Raw genomic sequence first — 17568 nt, forward strand, 5'->3', positions numbered from 1 at the left:
ATGTTACTTGGGATACAGGGCTTGCTTAATCTGTGTGAGGTCCTGAGTTTGAATCCTGGCACAATCACCAAGAGACTACCCCAGAACACATGCAGAAAGTATTATCAATATATAAACACCAAGAGTTTTCGGTGGAAATGAAACAGGGACTAGAAAAAGTAGAAAAGTTAAGACTATGAAAGTCTTCAGATTTTATCTTATAGTTACTGGGGTTCAGGAAAGCTCTTATGTGCTCATAAATTGAGGATATATATGCTCACCATATTAAAAATTTATTTAAAAAAATTTTTTTTATTTAAAAAAAAAAAACCAAATCTCCTGACTCATCATTTCTGTATTGGCCTCTAGAATTAATTTTTACTGTCTCTTAATGTTTATTTTCTAATACCAAGTAGAGTGCATTTAGATTCGTCCTATGCACACTGTGTTATTGATTCCCATCATCTCACTTTAATAATCCAGTTATGTCACATTAATTACAGTTAGTTCATATAAGATCAGTTTTGTTTTGTTTTGTTTGTTTGTGTGAGACAGGTTCTCTCAGTCTGCCTATAACTTACCTTAAAGTCCAGGCCAGTCTGACTCTTCTGCCTCAACCTCTGAATGCTGGAATTAGAGAGCCACTATACTTGGTTATTGGTTATGAATGTTATCAATACTTTGCTGCATGATATACTTTGATCCTTTCACTTTTTATTTTCTGTTTTGCTTATGTCTCTTTATATTACCAACTGGCCACTAAAAATCTTCACCACTATAAATTTAAACAAACTGTCCCCTTGTCTTCTAATTTTAATTTTTGTCTTTCTGAATTTCACTGTTCATCCATGTCCCCAGATACAAACTTCATAGTAATAATCTTTTCATATAGGTTTCTTCTTGCTATCCAATGTCTTAGGCACAACCTTCTTTTGTGTGTCTTTTTTTTTTTTTTTTTTTTTTTTTTGAGACAGAAGGCGGGGATCTGTGAAAACCAGAGGATTAGGATGATGTCTTCTCTTTTTTTAGTCCCTCTGTGTAGCTCTGGCTTGCCTCAATTTCACAGAAACCCATCTGCTGCTGTTTCTGAATGTTGGGATCTAAGGCAGGCGCCAACATGCCTTGCTCTAGATTTAATATTTTACGATGAAAACATCTGGCTTTTTCTCCTCTTCTTTCTATCCATGCTCTAGAAACATTACTTAAAAACTTCAAAACAATCTAATCTTCGTATTTATTTTCACTCCTGTTTTCTGATTCTCTTGCTCTATTTTCTGGGACATTTATTCAACTGTACACACCAACTTTTCTGAAGTATTTGTTACTATCTAGATGTTCTTCCATTTACAGTGGGGTCACATCATAATAAAGTTAAAAGTCTTCCAGTCAGATCTGTTTGTTGGAGACATGGGTATTTTATTTAAAAGTCTTCCAGTCAGATCTGTTTGTTGGAGACATGGGTATTTTATTTAAAAGCTGCTGTTTTCCTCAGTGTGCCTTTGCCCCTGGATGTACATCTAACACTGTCTTGACTGCTCTTCCTGGTGCTGTGACAAAGGACAGGACAGGTGATGAAGGGGGAAAGTGCTGAGCAGCAGCCCTTCTTCAGAGCGCTCTGCTTCCTGACTGTGGACCTGATGGGACCAACACTTACTTCAAGCTCTTGCAGCCAGAATAAAGCCTTTCCCCTTCAATTCCTTTGGTAAGAGTATTTTATCGCCGGGCGATGGTCATGCATACCTTTAATCCCAGCACTCGGGAGGCAGAGCCAGGCAGATCTCTGTGAGTTCGAGGCCAGCCTGGTCTACAAAGTGAGTTCCAGGACCGCCAGGACTATTACAGAGAGAAACCCTGTCTCAAAAAACCAAAACCAAAAAAAAGTTCTAAGGAATAATGAAAAGACCTGTACATGTTTAGTATAGGAAAAAAATTGTAAACATTTTAAAAGTTGTGTTTATGTGAGGAGGATTTTGTCTACATGTCTATATGTACAAACACCACGTTCATACCTGGTGCCTGCAGAAGTCAGAAGAGAGTCAGATCCTCTGGGGTTACAAATGGTTGTTAGCTATCAGATGGGTGCAGGAAACCAAACGTGAGTCCTCTGCAAGAGCAACAAGTGCTCCTGCGGGCTGAACTATCCCTCTACCCCTGCAAATATTAACATGCACTGTTTGAATCTGTGGGTATGGAATCTAATAATACAGGGGGCTTTATTGTATTTGGGTGTTTCACAGATGCAACTTATTTTTTACATAAATCATATTTTGTGGACTTTATTTCTTTTGGGGGACAGTTTCTCATTTATATAATCAAGGTTTTCCTTGAACTCACTCTTCCTGCCTCAGCCTCTATATGCTATGATTATAAGAATATACCACCACTCCTTCTTGCTTGGGAGAGGTTTTTTTTTTTATTATCAAGATCTTGGATTCCTCAACCTTTCTTGGAATCTTTTGTCCTAAGATTTGTGTATAATTGGGCAGAAAACGAAACAAAAACAAAAAAACAACTAAAAATTTGTGTATAATTGTTTTTGTATAATTGGGCAGAAAACCAAACAAAAACAAAACCAACTAACTGTGGTGCAGTATGTAACTAGCATGTGCAAGGCCCTGGATGCTATCCCCAGCACCAATCAACACTGAAGTAGAGGCAGGATTTCTCAGTATCAACCCGAGGCTCTGGAGAGCAATACCATCAGGTCTTTTGTTATTAACCTTCAGATTTCTCTATTTGCAGAGAAAACATTTTGTTTTAAGGTTAAGGGTTTGAGTCCTAACATCATGGAACTTGAGTAAGGAGAGAACTTGAAAGGTTTCAATTTTCAGTAAGTAAACTCCTTTTTCTGGTTTGGGGTAGATAACTACCCTCACTGTACACTGTCCTCCCCAGGGCAGTTATAATTTTCCCCCCAAAGGGAAGGGAGATCCTTGGCCAAAAGGTGATAATATAATTGCTCCTAAACTCAAAATGATCAGCAAATTCAATTCTTGGGACTTGTTGGCTCTATAATACAAAAGTGATGTATTCTCAGCTTTCTCTATTGGAAATCTAATTCAAATTCACAGAATCACTTTATACATTTATTGGCAGACAGAATTTAGTTGCCTAGGTCTCCTCTTCTGCTACCTTACCTTTTAATGTTTTTTAAAATTTAGATTAATTTTTATGTGTGTGACTGTTTTGCCTGCCTGTATGTATGTGCATCAAACATGTGCCTATAGATGGTTGTGAGCTACCATGAGGGTGCTGGGAACCACAATTGGGTCCTCTGCAAGAAAAACAAATGTTTTAAACTGCTGAGCCATCTCTGTAGCCCCAAGTTTACTGTTTGTAAATTACAGATGGTTGTCAGCCACCACGTGGTTGCTGGGAATTGAACTCAGGACCTCTAGAAGAGAGCAGCCAGTGCCCTTAACCTCTGAACCATCTCTCCAGCCCCACTGTCCTCTTCTTGAGGATGCACAGAAGAAAGAGTATTCGGGTGGGGCAAATAATAACATGAGTCAGAATCTTTTAGCAATATAATAAATGGTTGGGGGTGTGGTTATGCATGCCTGTTATCCCAGTACTTGAAAGCCTGAATTAGGAGGACTGCCTCAAATGTGAGGCTAGCCTGAGTCACAGTGTAAGACTTCATCTTCTATTTAGCTACACAGAGAAACCCTGTCTCGAAAACAAACAAACAAAACAAAACAAAAACTGTAGTAGGGATAACAGAGCAGATGAATTCCATTTATGAATGTAGGGTCATTTTCAGTTAGCTTTCCAGGTACTTACCGGGCATTTGTAATCTCTAGCTCTTTCATGTTTCAATGTGTGCATTATAAAGGCATATCGTCTTTGAAAAACCATTCCACATTCCCCACATTTATGAGACGTTTCTTCAGTGTTCTCCTTAGCATCCCTTTTGGGTTGTTTCATCTTTTTCCCTCTTTGAACTAATTTCTGGGCCACCTGAGCAGACAGAAAACACAATCTAAGAAAACACACTCGCCGGGCGGTGGTGGCGCATGCCTTTAATCCCAGCACTTGGGAGGCAGAGGCAGGTGGATCTCTGTGAGTTCAAGGCCAGCCCGGGCTACCAAGTGAGTTCCAGGAGAGGCGCAAAGCTACACAGAGAAACCCTGTCTCGAAAAACCAAAAAAAAAAAAAAAAAAAAAAAAAAAAAAAGCATGAAAGAAAACACACTCATTATTTTTCAAGACGTGGTCTTGGTAGTAGTCCAGGCTGGCCTGGTATTATGCAGCCTAGATTGGCCTCCAACTCACAGCAACCCTCTTGCCTCACATGCAACACCATGTCTAGGCTCAGTATCATTTTTAAAGTCATGGGATTTGTAATACAATACTTCAAGCAGTAAACTGCTTCCCCCTTCCCTGCACATCCCCCTCCTACAATTCTTTCTGTAGGCACGAGTTCGTTACTAGAATGCCCTCAGCTAGAGTGACAAAAACCGCCTATTTCACATCATACCTGCTGAACTGCTGACTTAGAAATGGCTTTCCGCTTCTGTAACTTTTTCTCCATGCCCTTGTGTAGCCGGATGTAGCCCCCTTCATTAACAGACCGCTGCCTGAGCCTACTTCTGTAAGTATCATCCTCTGGGCCTGAGTCTGTCTTTTCTGTGGTCTCAGTCGGAGCTTCCTGATCTTTTAGAGGATGCTCGGGGCTCTTACTACCATCGGGAAAGTCTGTGGCACTGATGTCCCCAGGCGATGTGTCACTTCCTGGATCACTGTCCTCTTGAGAAATATCGACTACATTCTCTTTTGAAACGTTAGGATGAACATTATCAACTGTGCCCTCCTCTCTGATGACTGCCGTCTCTATTTCTGTCTGGTTGGTATTTGTTTCTAAGCTAGCAGTCCCTATTTCAGAATGGGGATTAGTTATACACTCTACAGGGGACACACTAGCTTCAGCCTCTGGAGAAACCTGCGGAAGAGGCTGCTGTCCTGGCTCCCCACTCTGTTCTGTTTCTGGCAATTCTCCATTTACCAGCAGTACAATTTCACAATGTCCAAGTTCACTTGACAAAGCTGTGGTTGCTTCATTCCTAATCACAGGTGCTGCTGTAGTTCCATTGTGTGCTGGCAAGTCCTGAGTAGATGCGACCGTTTGTACTTCACCTTTCTTATACACTGTTAGCTGCTTTTCTTCCATTAGTTTATGCACACTTTCACAAATTTCTAAAACTTCTGACATAAAAAGATGGCGAGCTAAGATAGCTACATCAGCCATGCTGCAGAAGTCAAAACTTAGTACAGAGGTATAGGCAAATTCCAGCAAAGGAAGGAAGCTTGCTTTACAAAAACCTGTATGAAACAAGAAAAAACAAAGAACAAAAAAGTCAAACTATTACAAAACTACTTTCTATGAATAATATAGACTTGTGACAAGAATATAGTGAAAAGCCAATTGCTACCATTACTCTACAATTAGTTATCAGTGGATTTTCTCTAATTTCTGGTTGCTATTAAACAACCTTGACTAACTCACATCCATGAGCTGAGTTTCTAAACCACTATAAAGAAGAAAATAATAACAGACTTATACCTCAAGAGTTGTTATAAGGCAGCCATTTTCAAACTGTACTCCTTAGAACCCTGGGGGTTCCACAATGCCCTTCAAGAAACAGTTGCTGGAGAATAGAGGGTAAAAAAGGGGAGGGGGTAGGAAAGTGAATAGACAGGGACCAACCAACCTGTCCCCTCTCTTCACTTATTATAGATAGCTATATTTTCTAATAGTAGTAATCCATATAAAAATGTAATTGAACAAAGTGCTTTACCTGTGTACATTAAAAACTGAGATTTGGAGCCAGTGAGAGGACTCTGGTAAAGGCACTTGATAACTTGAGGTCAATCCCTAGAACCCACATGATGAAGGAGAGAACCAATTTCCACAAGTTGTCTTCAGACTTCTACAACTGTGTCTTGCCTGGCACACAAATGCCCCCACACCTACACCCATACTAAACAAGTGTATTAAAAAACAACAACCTAAATTTTGAGCCCAGGGATGTAGATATAGCTCAGTTGCTAGAATTCTCAACTAGCAGGAGCCAGTGGGTTTGATCTCCTTAACACATAAAACCAGGTGTGTGTGGTGTATCCCTGTAATTCTAGCGCTCAAATTGGAGCAAGGAAGGTCAAAGTTCCAAGTCATCTCTTGGGCTACGTAAGGTTCAAGGCTAGCCTGGGATATATAAAATCTTATCTCCAAAATAACAAAAACAAAAACTACAATTTAAAGCAAGGGGTATTAAATACTTTCTGCAATGAATCAAAGGATAAATACTGCAGGTCATAAGGTATCTGGCATAACCACTCTGCTTTGAAACTGTAGCTGAAAAGCAGATTAAATGGGTATAGATGCCCAACTTTCATTACAAAAAGAAAAAGGAGGATAGATAACTTGGTTAGATGGTTTATCCTAGATTCGAGGAATAAAATAATTATTGTATAATCATTAGTTAATACTATGAAATATTGAATTATTTTCTTGTAACAGGGTAAGTTCAATTTGCTTCTCAGTGCTTTACTTTCATTTTAAATTCACACACACACACACACACACACACACACACACACACACCCTAAAATGTAAGAGAAAAGCACTCTGCAGTGATGACTGTAGTTCTATTTTCACAAACAGATGGTGAAGAAGCTGTACAAGACAGCAGGTGAAAGTCAGCGCACAGCACACCTGCGCAGTCCTAGACCCAACACCGCTTTTCTCTTTCCCTTGTCCTAAATCCAACACCACTTTCTCTTTCCCTTGTCCAAAAAAAGTGCTTATCTTTCTGGAGTTTGGTTTTAGGTTAACAAACCAAGCTAGGGGTTTCATGTTGACTTCTCTCTATGCGTGCTTATACTTCATTCTTTCGTTGTGGTCTCTACTAAACACCTCCCCCTTCAGACAGATGATTCCCTTCCTCCTCCCAAAGCCCCCTTGTAGTCATATGATACTACTCTATTTCCCATCTCCTTTAAAAAAAATCCCCTCCTTTCCTCTTCCTTTCTATTTTATGATCATCAAGCATACATACTTTAAATGTAGGGGATAAATGAGAAAAAAACATGTATTTTTTTGTTGTTCTAACTTTTTTTTGGAGACAGGGTTTCTCTGTGTAGTTTTGTTGCCTGTCCTGGATCTTGCTCTGTAGATCAGCCTGGCCTCGAACTCAGAGATTCGCCTAGCTCTGCCTCCCGAGTGCTGGTATTAAAGGCGTGCGCCACCACTGCCCGGCAGAATTTCTTACTTTCTTTACAATACTTTAAACACACCACTTATTTTAGACACTTAGTCATTTGGAATTCCTTCTAAGAGGAATTTTTATGACTAAATTTTCCCCTTGCCTTTTAGATCTTTGAACTTAGAAATTAAAAAGACATTAGGTAAAAAGTCAAAATGGATTATTGTTAGTATATGATTTAATGACTTGTCTGTCTATGTATATAAAAGCCCCATAGTTTATATAGTTTGGATAAAAACACTTGCTTTGTCTCTATGTATTATCTCCGTGTTTTAGGAGGATATACCGTTATATGAAAAGAGCAGAGTGTAGACAGTGTGTATAGGGGTGGAGAGGGGATAAGAATACCTGGATGACATAAAGAAACTTGACAAGACAGGAGATTGAAAGACCTGCTATACAAAGGGATTGGCAGAATGAATTTTATAAAATTGGCTACATTCTCAAATCTACAGATTCAACATAATTTTCATCATAATTCAAGAAACCCATGGAATCTATTTAATGAACAAAAGAATTTGTTTAGGGGTTAACTCACTACGATGGGAGATTTATCATAAGGTCCCGCTGATTTGCCTGGTCCAATATCTCAGCATCCAATATCACCAGGAGGCGAAGAGAGGCGCCCGTGCATCCCAGGTCTTGAGGGTCTCCCTGAGCAGCCACGCCCCAGGGACATGTACTTCAAGGTCATAGGCAGGTGTAACAGTTACCTGCTACCTCACTAGGGGTGGTGCTTCAAGGCTAGAACAGCTATGCACTACACCATCAAAATCCATGACATTCTTCACAGAACTTGGGGAAAAAACATAACCAAACTAAAATTCATATGGAAACTAAACAATGCAAACAGCAAAAGCCATTCTAAGCAGAAAGAGCAGTGCTGGAGATCCAGAGTACCGAGCCTGGGTTATATATATTACAAAGCCAACGTGACAGAGGACATTTGGGACAATGGAATTCAATAGCAATGCACCCATCTAGTTAGAACTTTATTTTGACAAACAGACATTGGAGAAAAACAGCTACTTTAACACAGTGTTGGGCAACTGGGTTTGCTCAAGAAAAATGGCACTAGATCCATATCTTGGCAAGGACTCTTTGACAGAATTGATGAGTGAGATTTCTTGAAATTGAAAAGCAAAGGGAAAGGCCGGATGGTGGTGGTGCACGCCTTTAATCCCAGCACTCGGGAGGCAGAGCAGGTAGATCTCTGTGAGTTCGAGGCCAGCCTGGGCTACTAAGTGAGTTCCAGGAAAGGTGCAAAGTTACACAGAGAAATAAAAGTATAAAAAAAAAAAAAAAAAAAAGAAAAGCAAAGGGAAAAAATGTGAGACAGCATACAGAGTGGGGAGAAAGTCTGGCAATTACATATCGACTGAGATTAATAACCAAAATACATGAAGAACTACAAAAATCAAACACCCTTGATATACAGAGAGAGAGAGAGAGAGAGAGAGAGAGAGAGAGAGAGAGAGAGAGAGAGAGAGAGAAAGCTCCTCCCAAATCTTTCAGCCAATTAATGGATAAATGAATTGAATACAGTTCTCAAAAGAAGAAATACAAAGGCTTGCGCCTTTGTACGAGGTAATTGATGACTCCACTTTATTTTTACCTTCAGCTTGTTTACACACACACACACACACACACACACACATTCATCCTTCCCTCTCCCCCCACCCCTCTCTCCAGAACATTTTAATCAAAATCAAATAACTAGAACTACTAGGGCAAGCTAGCAGGCCAGAAATAACTTCTCCGTGACCTAGTGTGTGTGTGTGTGTGTGTGTGTGTGTGTGTGTGTGTGTGTGTGTGTGGTGGATTAAGAAAAAAAAAAAAGGCTGAATAGTGGTGACTGCCTTTAATCTGTGAGTTTGAAGCCAGAGCTGTTACACAGAAAACCCTATATTGAAAAACAAAAACAGGGAGCTGGAGAGATGGCTCAGAGGTTAAGAGCACTGGCTGCTCTTCCAGAGGTCCTGAGTTCAATTCCCAGCAACCACGTGGTGGCTCACAGCCACCTGTAATGAGATCTGGTGCCCTCTTCTGGTTCTGGCCTGCAGGCGTACATGCAGGCAGAACACTGTATACATAATAAATAAATCTTTAAAACAACAACTCAAGTACAAAGAGAATGAGAACTTCTAAATCCACAAAATCAACACAATTCAGCCCTACAGCTCCTTGTGGGGTGGGCAGGGAAGCACTTTCAAAAGGTAAGCTAGGTAAGGGATGGGCAGCCTGCTCTCAGTGCACACCTCTAGCAGAGAAAAGAAATCATTCCACTTGTCCCTGAATCACTCAGAGAGCAGCAGCTGGGCACCATCTTGACAGAGAGCTTGTTATTAAACCCTGAGCTCCCATGGATGCCTAAGAACAAGAACGACTGCAGGCAGGAAGCTTCAAGCTGACCAGATTCTAGCTAATCCCAACATTCCTCAAAGTGTTTATAAAACAGAAAGGAAGAGACACTACGCCAAGCTCATTCTAAGAAACCACCATTACCCTGGTATAAAATTGGATAAGAACATGAAACAAACGAACTAATAAATAATAAAATAAAAAGTGAGAGATGACTACAAACTAATTTTCCTGGTGAACACAGACAAAAATTCTGAGCCAGGCACAATGATGCATGTTTTTAATCACAGCACTTGGGAGGCAGAGGCAGGCAGATCTCTATGGGTTCAATGTCAGCCTGGTCTACATAGTGAGTTCCAGGACAGCCAGAGCTGCCCCTGCCTCCAAAACAAAACAAAACAAAAAAGAAAAGAATTCTGAACAGTATTGTTGTAAATTGAACACATTAAGGCACCAGGTGTAGACAAATACTTTGATCCCAGCACTCAGGAGGGAGAGGCAGGGAAATCTCTTTGAATTTGAGGCTAACCTGGTCTTCACAATGAGTTCCAGGACAGCCAGAACTACATGGTAAGACACTATCCCCCACTCCATTCCCAAGTGGTTTCATCCAGGGACCCAAGATTGATTCATCAAATGCAAACCAATAAAGCATACGTAATACAGCACATAGACTTAAGAATAGAAACAACATGAGAGCAGGGCATGGCAGCCCATGACTTTACACACAGGAGGCAATGGCATGTAAATCTCTGTGAATTACAGTTAGCATGGTCAATTTAACAAGTTTCAGCAAAGCTTTGTAGATACACCTTGTCTAAAAAAAGAAAGAAAAAAGTAAGTAAACCAACCACTTTATAATCTCAATTGATAGCAGGAGGACCTTCAACAAAGCTCAACATGCCTTCAGGACAAAAAAGCCCCAAATAAACTAGAAATAAAAGGAACATACCTCAACATAATAAAGACTATCGATCTACAACAAACCTATAGCCAACATTGTACAAAAGGGAGACTTTCTAGAATGAGACCAGACTGGTGTCTACTCTCTCCATTTTTTTCCCCCTGAGACAGGGTTTCCCTGTGTTGTTTTGGTGCCTGTCCTGGATCTCCCTCTGTAGACCAGGCTGGCCTTGAACTCATAGAGATCCACCTGGTTCTGCCTCTTGAGTGCTGAGGTGGTGCCTGGCTTCACTCTCTCCATTCTTTTTTTTTTTTTTTTTTTTTTTTGGTTTTTCGAGACAGGGTTTCTCTGTGTAGCTTTGCGCCTTTCCTGGAGCTCACTTGGTAGCCCAGGCTGGCCTCGAACTCACAGAGATCCGCCTGGCTCTGCCTCCCGAGTGCTGGGATTAAAGGCGTGCGCCACCACCGCCCGGCCCACTCTCTCCATTCTTAATGAATATTGCTTGAAGTCTTAGATAAACAATAAAGCAAGAGAAAAGAAATTACAAATCAGAAAGGGGAGAATGAAAAAAAAAAACCAAAAAAACAACAACCTATCCTCATCTACAATGATGTGATTCTTAAAAGACTTAAAAGACTCTAGGGCCTGGAGAGATGGCTCAGTGGTTAAGAGCACTGATTGTTCTTCCAGAGGACCCAGGTTCAATTCCCAGCATCCACATAGCAGTTTAGCTGTCTATAACTTCAGTTCTAGGGGACCCAACACCCTCACCCAGGCAAACATGAGACAAAATACCAATGCACATGCCAAAAAAAAAAAAAAAAAAAAAAAAGACTTTAAAAACATTGGAAACTCTTAGAAAAACACTTTCAGAAAAGTAGCTGGACATACACACTATTAAAGTCAGTAGGTTTTCTATATATCAATGACAAATCTGCCAAGAAATTAGAGGGAAACCTCATTAATAATAGTTTTCCAAGCAAAAACAAAACAAAAACTAGACCTCTACAATTAAAAACTTCAAGACAGTGAAGGGGGAAAAAAACTGAAGACACTATTTAATCGCACTATTAACATGGAAGCCCTGTTCCTGTTCATAGACTGGCAGAACTAATACTATCAAAATAGCTGTTAACTGAAAGCAGTACACAGATTTGACACTCACAAGGACATTCCTCATATAATTAGAAAGACAATCATAAATCTATGTAGAAACACACAACACCTTATGATAACCCAAGGTATACTAAGCGGGAAGGACAATGCTGCAGGGATCCTAAAATCTGACCTGAAATTCTGTTACGGAGCCATAGTAACAAGAGCAACAACAAACCCACGGTTCTGGCACAGGAACAGAGCTGGCAACCTCAGTGGTGTTTGGGGAGTTGGGGAGAGAATGGAAACAGAATGGCCCTGCAATTCACTGGCCAAGCAACCTGGCCCAAATGATGAGCTTCAGGTATGGTGACTGGAGTAAGACTTGGTCTCAAAAAATAAATATGGAGAGCAATAGAGAAAAAACACCTGTTGTAGCCCACTATACATGCTAACAAACACATTCACCACACACACATAATTATAATCACACACAAGTACAATATCTAAAGTCCCATGTTTCAGAAAACAAGATATTAAGCAGGCAATTTTTAAATTATTATTTTCATTCAACGTAATAATACTAAGTTGTAGATTTCTCTGTTTCATTCCAATTCCAGAAATAACTCTACTACAATTCCCTGACCTTAAGAGGCAGTGCTAAGAAATGACAACCTTTCTGCCAGGCGTGGTTGCACACACCTTGAATTTCAGTGTTTGGGAGGCAAAGTGAGATGGATCTGAGTTCAGAGGCCAGCCTGGTATATAGAATGGGTTCAAGGACAGACAGGGCTACACAGAGAAACCTTTGGAGGTGGAGTAGGGGACACAGCACCCCCAAAACAAAACAAAAAATAACAGCCTTTCCACAATCATCTTAGAAGCAAGCTTTGCTTTAAAAGGACCTTTCCCATTGAGAAAACAGACCTACATTTTGACATACATCTATTTGTTTGAAAGATACATATGTATTTCTTTTCTAGAGTATGCTTATTAATAAACAGCAAAGGGTATTAGAAAAATCTTACCAGAAAGATCCACGACCGCCTCATGACTAGAAACAGCTCCCTTTTCAATAAAAAGATCTCGAAAATATTCACTATTTGCTGACAGAACAGACTTATGAGCTTTGTACTCTTCTCCTTCGATTAACAATGTAACATCACAGAACTGGTTGGAAAGCCTCTGTTCGTTCAGCTGTTTCAAAACTGCCTGGCAATGTTTTGGAGAAGAACGTTTTACCACTCCTTTGGTGTCAACCTGTCAAAATATGTTTGAGATCGAGAGATATATTATGTATCACCTGTATATATATATACATCCCTAACAAAAATCCATTACTAATACATTACTATTGTCTGTCTTTTTTAAAGACAGGGTCTCTCTACGTAGTTTGGCTAACCTAGAACTCACTATGTAGACCAGGCTGGCCTAGAACTCACAGAGATCCTCCTGCCTCTGCCTCCCAGTGTTGGGATTAAAGGTGTGCACCACCACACCCAGCCATGCTGCTTTACTTGATGCTAGCAAAAACCTATCCTACTCCTTGTTTCCTCTTCTTTCTGGTCAAAAATGTGATGATGTGGGATACCTATTTAGCCTGAAACAAAACCAATCAACAAGTAAGCAAACACAACCAAAACCTAGCCACGAATTAAGGTATGGTGGGACACACCTTTAATTTGAAGAAGCAGAGGCAGGAGGATGTCTGTGAGTTCTGGGCCATCCTGGTTTACACAGAAAGTTCAAGAACTGCCAGGGATACAATAAAGAGACCCTATCTCAAAAAAAAACACAACAACAAATACCTAGCAAGAGCCAGGGGGTGGTGGCAGCGGCGGGGCCTGCCTCTGATCCCAGAGCGAGTTCCAGGACAGCCAAGGCTACACAGAGAAACCCTGTCTCAGAAAAACACAACCTAGCAAGGAAGACAGTGTTTCCTAGCATGTATGAAGGCCTGGGTTTGATCCCAGCACCTCACAGAGCACAACCTGTCTGTGATGCCAGCACTGAAGCAGGAATATCACAACTTCAAGGTCACCCTCGCTTATGTGACTATTTCAAGGCCAGCCTTGACTACATGAGACCCTGTCTCAAAAACACCAAACAAGCAGAAGTCCTAATTCAGAAAAATATTCTGTAAACCTGGGCCAGTGTATCATTAAAAAAAGGAGGAGTAGCGCACGCCTTTAATCCCAGCACTCGGAGGCAGAGGCAGGTGGATCTCTGCGAGTTTGGGGCCAGCCTGGTCTATAGAGTGAGATCCAGGACAGGAACCAAAACTACAGAGAAACCCTGGCTCAAAAAAAAAAAAAAAGTTAAAATTAGGATCCTAATTAAGAACAAATAGGATACTACTAGTATACACTTAGCTCATATCACATAGTAGACAATCAACATGACTTAAATAAGCTTTACTTTAGACCAGTGGTTCTAAACCTGTAGTCTTGACCCACTTGGGGGTCAAAAAACCCTTACACAGGGGTCTCATCTCAGATATCCTGCAGATCCAATATTTACATTACTATTTATAGCAGAAGCAAAATTACAGTTATAAAGTAGCCACAAAAACAATTTTATGGTTGGGGTCACCACGGTATGAGGAAGTATATTAAAGGGTCTCAGCATTAGAAGTTTGAGACCACTGCTTTAGACAAATACATCCCCTCAGTCTCAGCACTCATAGTCAAACAATGTTACAGAGACTTGGAAAAACAAACAACCACAAAATCCTTTAAGATAAAAGTTGGCTAGAAAGCACACTTACAAATACAAGTTCATGTTTCGATACTGGCTTCTTTTTTGAAGACTTGGAGGCTGTGGTTGGAGGTGAAGTGAAATTGCTCAGGTCATCCTCTGATTCATTACTTTCTTCTCCAGATTCAAGGTCCAATCCCAATTCTTCCAACATTTCTGAAGCATCTGATATTGGACGGGATCGATCAAGCTTCTCCTGGCATTTGCTACACTGTTTTATGTAATCTTTAACTTGCTTTAGAATACCTTCAGTCCAGAAAACAATAACAACAACAACAAAATTAACATCAAATGTAAGTGTTCCTACTTGAAAGTTGAAGAATGTTATCATTTTATGCATACACTAATTTATGTCCAGATGCATATATGCAAGCAGACTCACACCCATAAAGAATGTAGAGTGAATTCTTCAGAAAGTGAGACATAATTGTCTCAAAAATATAAGTATATGATTATAATTTGCTTCCACATTGAGACAGACTTTTCTTAATTATTATCAGGTATTCAGTTTCCCCTAGCATGAGATGATTATATATCCTTGCCCATTTCTTTGTGCATTACAAGGCACCCATGCAATAAAAGTTCTATTTTGCAGAATGATGTTTCTGTCAGCTATGGACCAAATATATGACAATGCTACTGTAATATAGCCCATACCATCCAGATTCACAGAAGTACATTCTACGTTCATAAGACCACAAAATCACATTCCTCAGTATCCTAATACATTCCTCAGTATCTACAATATACCCGATGCTAAACACACGAAACCAGTACTCAACTGCCTTGACCTACACAGACAGTTAATGTGGCTGAAGCCACAATGAGAAGTAATTTTTCCAAATTGTTTTTAAAATTGCCACTCTACCTCATGCAGAAATAGCTATATTGGTCTAGAGAGATAGCTCAGCAGTTATTTATGCTCACTGCTCATCCAGAGGACCTGAGTTCAGTTCCCAGCCAGTCAGGCAGTTCACAACTGCCTGTAACACCAACTTTAGCAGCTCTCTTATGGCCTCTGTGGCATCCACACATGGCATACATGTACACATACTCACACATATACACACAATTAGATCTTTAGAAAGAGAGGGGGGGAGGGAGGGAGGGAGGGAGGGAGGGAGGGAGGGAGGGAGGGAGGAAGGGAGGAGGAAGGAAGGAAGGAAGGAAGGAAGGAAGGAAGGAAGGAAGGAAGGAAGGAAGGAAGGAAGGGAAAGGAAGGAAGGAAGGGAAAGGAAGGAAGGAAGGAAGGAAGGAAGGAAGGAAGGAAGGAAGGAAGGAAGGAAGGAAGGAAGGAAGAGAAAGGGAGGAAGGAAGGAAGGAAGGAAGGAAGGAAGGAAGGAAGGAAGGAAGGAAGGAAGGAAGGAAGGAAAATCTTGACTTTAAGCTTCTCAGACACTAGCACACAACTCTGTTGGTCTCTAAGTCTATGCCTTTGTAAATGTTTTTGAGTAGTTATACTAAACCTCAACCCATTTATTTGTGTGTGTGCTAGTTTGTTTAGCACTGCTTTATAACAGAGCATCAAACACTGAGTCATTCCTAATTTGAATTTATTTGGTCAGTTCTTGAAGCTGGGAATTCAAGACTGAAAGCCAACATCTGATGAAGACTGGCCTGATACTTCATAACAGCAGAAGACATGTGGCAATAAGCAGCTAGAGAGGCTGACCCCTCTGTCATTCCAAACCTACTCTCCATAATGAACCCTACTCTTGTTATGATGGCAGAAATTACTTAAGGATATTGCTATTAACAATACTGCATAGAGAGCCGGGTGGTGGTGGCGGCGGCGGCGGCGCACGCCTTTAATCCCAGCACTTGGGAGGCAGAGGCAGGCAGATCTCTGTGAGTTCGAGGCCAGCCTGGGCTACCAAGTGAGTTCCAGGAAAGGCGCAAAGCTACATAGAGAAACCCTGTCTCGAAAAACCAAAAAGAAAAAAAAAATACTGCATAGAGGGGGCTGGAGAGATGGCTCAGAGGTTAAGAGCACTGGCCCTTCTTCCAGAAGTCCTGGGTTCAATTCCCAGCACCCACATGGTGGCTCATAACTATCTATAATGAGATCTGGTGCCCTCTCCTGGCATGCAGGCATATATGCAGGCAGAATACTGTATACATAAATAAATAAATCTTAAAAAATTTCTAACACATGAATTTTGGGTTGATAGATTCAAACCATAGCAATTTAGTCTACTGTGAGCCAATAGATATGGCAAATTCCTAGGTTCAGTAGATCACTGCAGACGTAAGAGTTTTTAATATATCTATTATGTATCTGTAAAATGAAAACCTATGGGGGCTGGAGAGATGGCTCAGAGGTTAAAAGCACTGGCTACTCTTCCAGAGGACCCAGGTTCAAGTACCAGCACCCACATGGTAGCTCACAACTGTCTGTATCTCCAGTTCCAGGGGATCCAGCACCCTCACAAAGACATACATGTAGGAAAACAGCAATTCACTTAAAATAAAGTAAATAAATAAAAAGAAAGCCTATTTCAGAATTTATTAGAACAGTGACAACATTAATTTTTTTCTTATAAAATGTATTTATTTTACTATGTATGTGCTTGATCACGCCACAGCACATGTGTAAAAGTCAGAGGACAGCTTTCATGAGTTAGTTCTCCTCTTTCCTGTGGGTTCCAGGGACTGAACTCATGCTGTCAGGTTGGCAGCAAATGCTTTTATCTGACAAGCCTTCTGCCCAGCCTTATGCAGTAACTACTTAAAAAAATTTGTCAAAGACCACTCCTTAAAAAAAAAAAAAGATTTATTTATATTTTACGTGTGTATGAGTGGTTGGTTGTGAAGGGCTCTAGCAAAGATTACAACATCCCTAAAACTAGCCACCAAGGTCTGTTCCCTTATTTGAATACTTTCTTATGCTAGACACATTCTTAAGGCTGATCACCAAGGTCCAACAATCAAAGTAATAAAGTTGAGCAATCAAAAGTCCCCTTTATGCTACCCCAATTAACATGCTCAATCAAAATATACCACCAAATCCTGACCCATTCTAACATAAACCTCCCTCTTTTTCCTCTTAAAAATTCCCACCTGCAATGTCATTTGCTGCTGTTTTCTGTCTGAGTCTGAAATCAGCCACTTTACTTTTCTTCCCTGGTTAATAAAAAAATCTGTGAAAATGGGTGTTTGGGGATGATTTGTGCTTAATCCGGGGTCTGGGAGGCAGCACCCCCGCGTT

General features: G+C 40.5%; 1 protein-coding gene across 2 annotated transcripts in view; it reads right to left on the bottom strand.

Moving 5' to 3' along the window:
- Window positions 1-17568, bottom strand: part of Zbtb11 (zinc finger and BTB domain containing 11) — a 36545-nt gene that overhangs the window by 12113 nt on the left and 6864 nt on the right. For both annotated transcript variants that reach the window (XM_028867498.2, XM_028867499.2), the window contains exons 2-5: window positions 14371-14606; window positions 12632-12863; window positions 4459-5300; window positions 3763-3939 (exon numbers count right to left, since the gene is read on the bottom strand). In XM_028867498.2, the coding sequence (XP_028723331.1) occupies window positions 3763-3939; window positions 4459-5300; window positions 12632-12863; window positions 14371-14606 (1487 nt within the window). The remainder of the gene's footprint in view (window positions 1-3762; window positions 3940-4458; window positions 5301-12631; window positions 12864-14370; window positions 14607-17568) is intronic.

Source organism: Peromyscus leucopus, chromosome 12 (genome assembly GCF_004664715.2).
Source record: "Peromyscus leucopus breed LL Stock chromosome 12, UCI_PerLeu_2.1, whole genome shotgun sequence".
NCBI classification, from domain to species: domain Eukaryota; kingdom Metazoa; phylum Chordata; class Mammalia; order Rodentia; family Cricetidae; genus Peromyscus; species Peromyscus leucopus.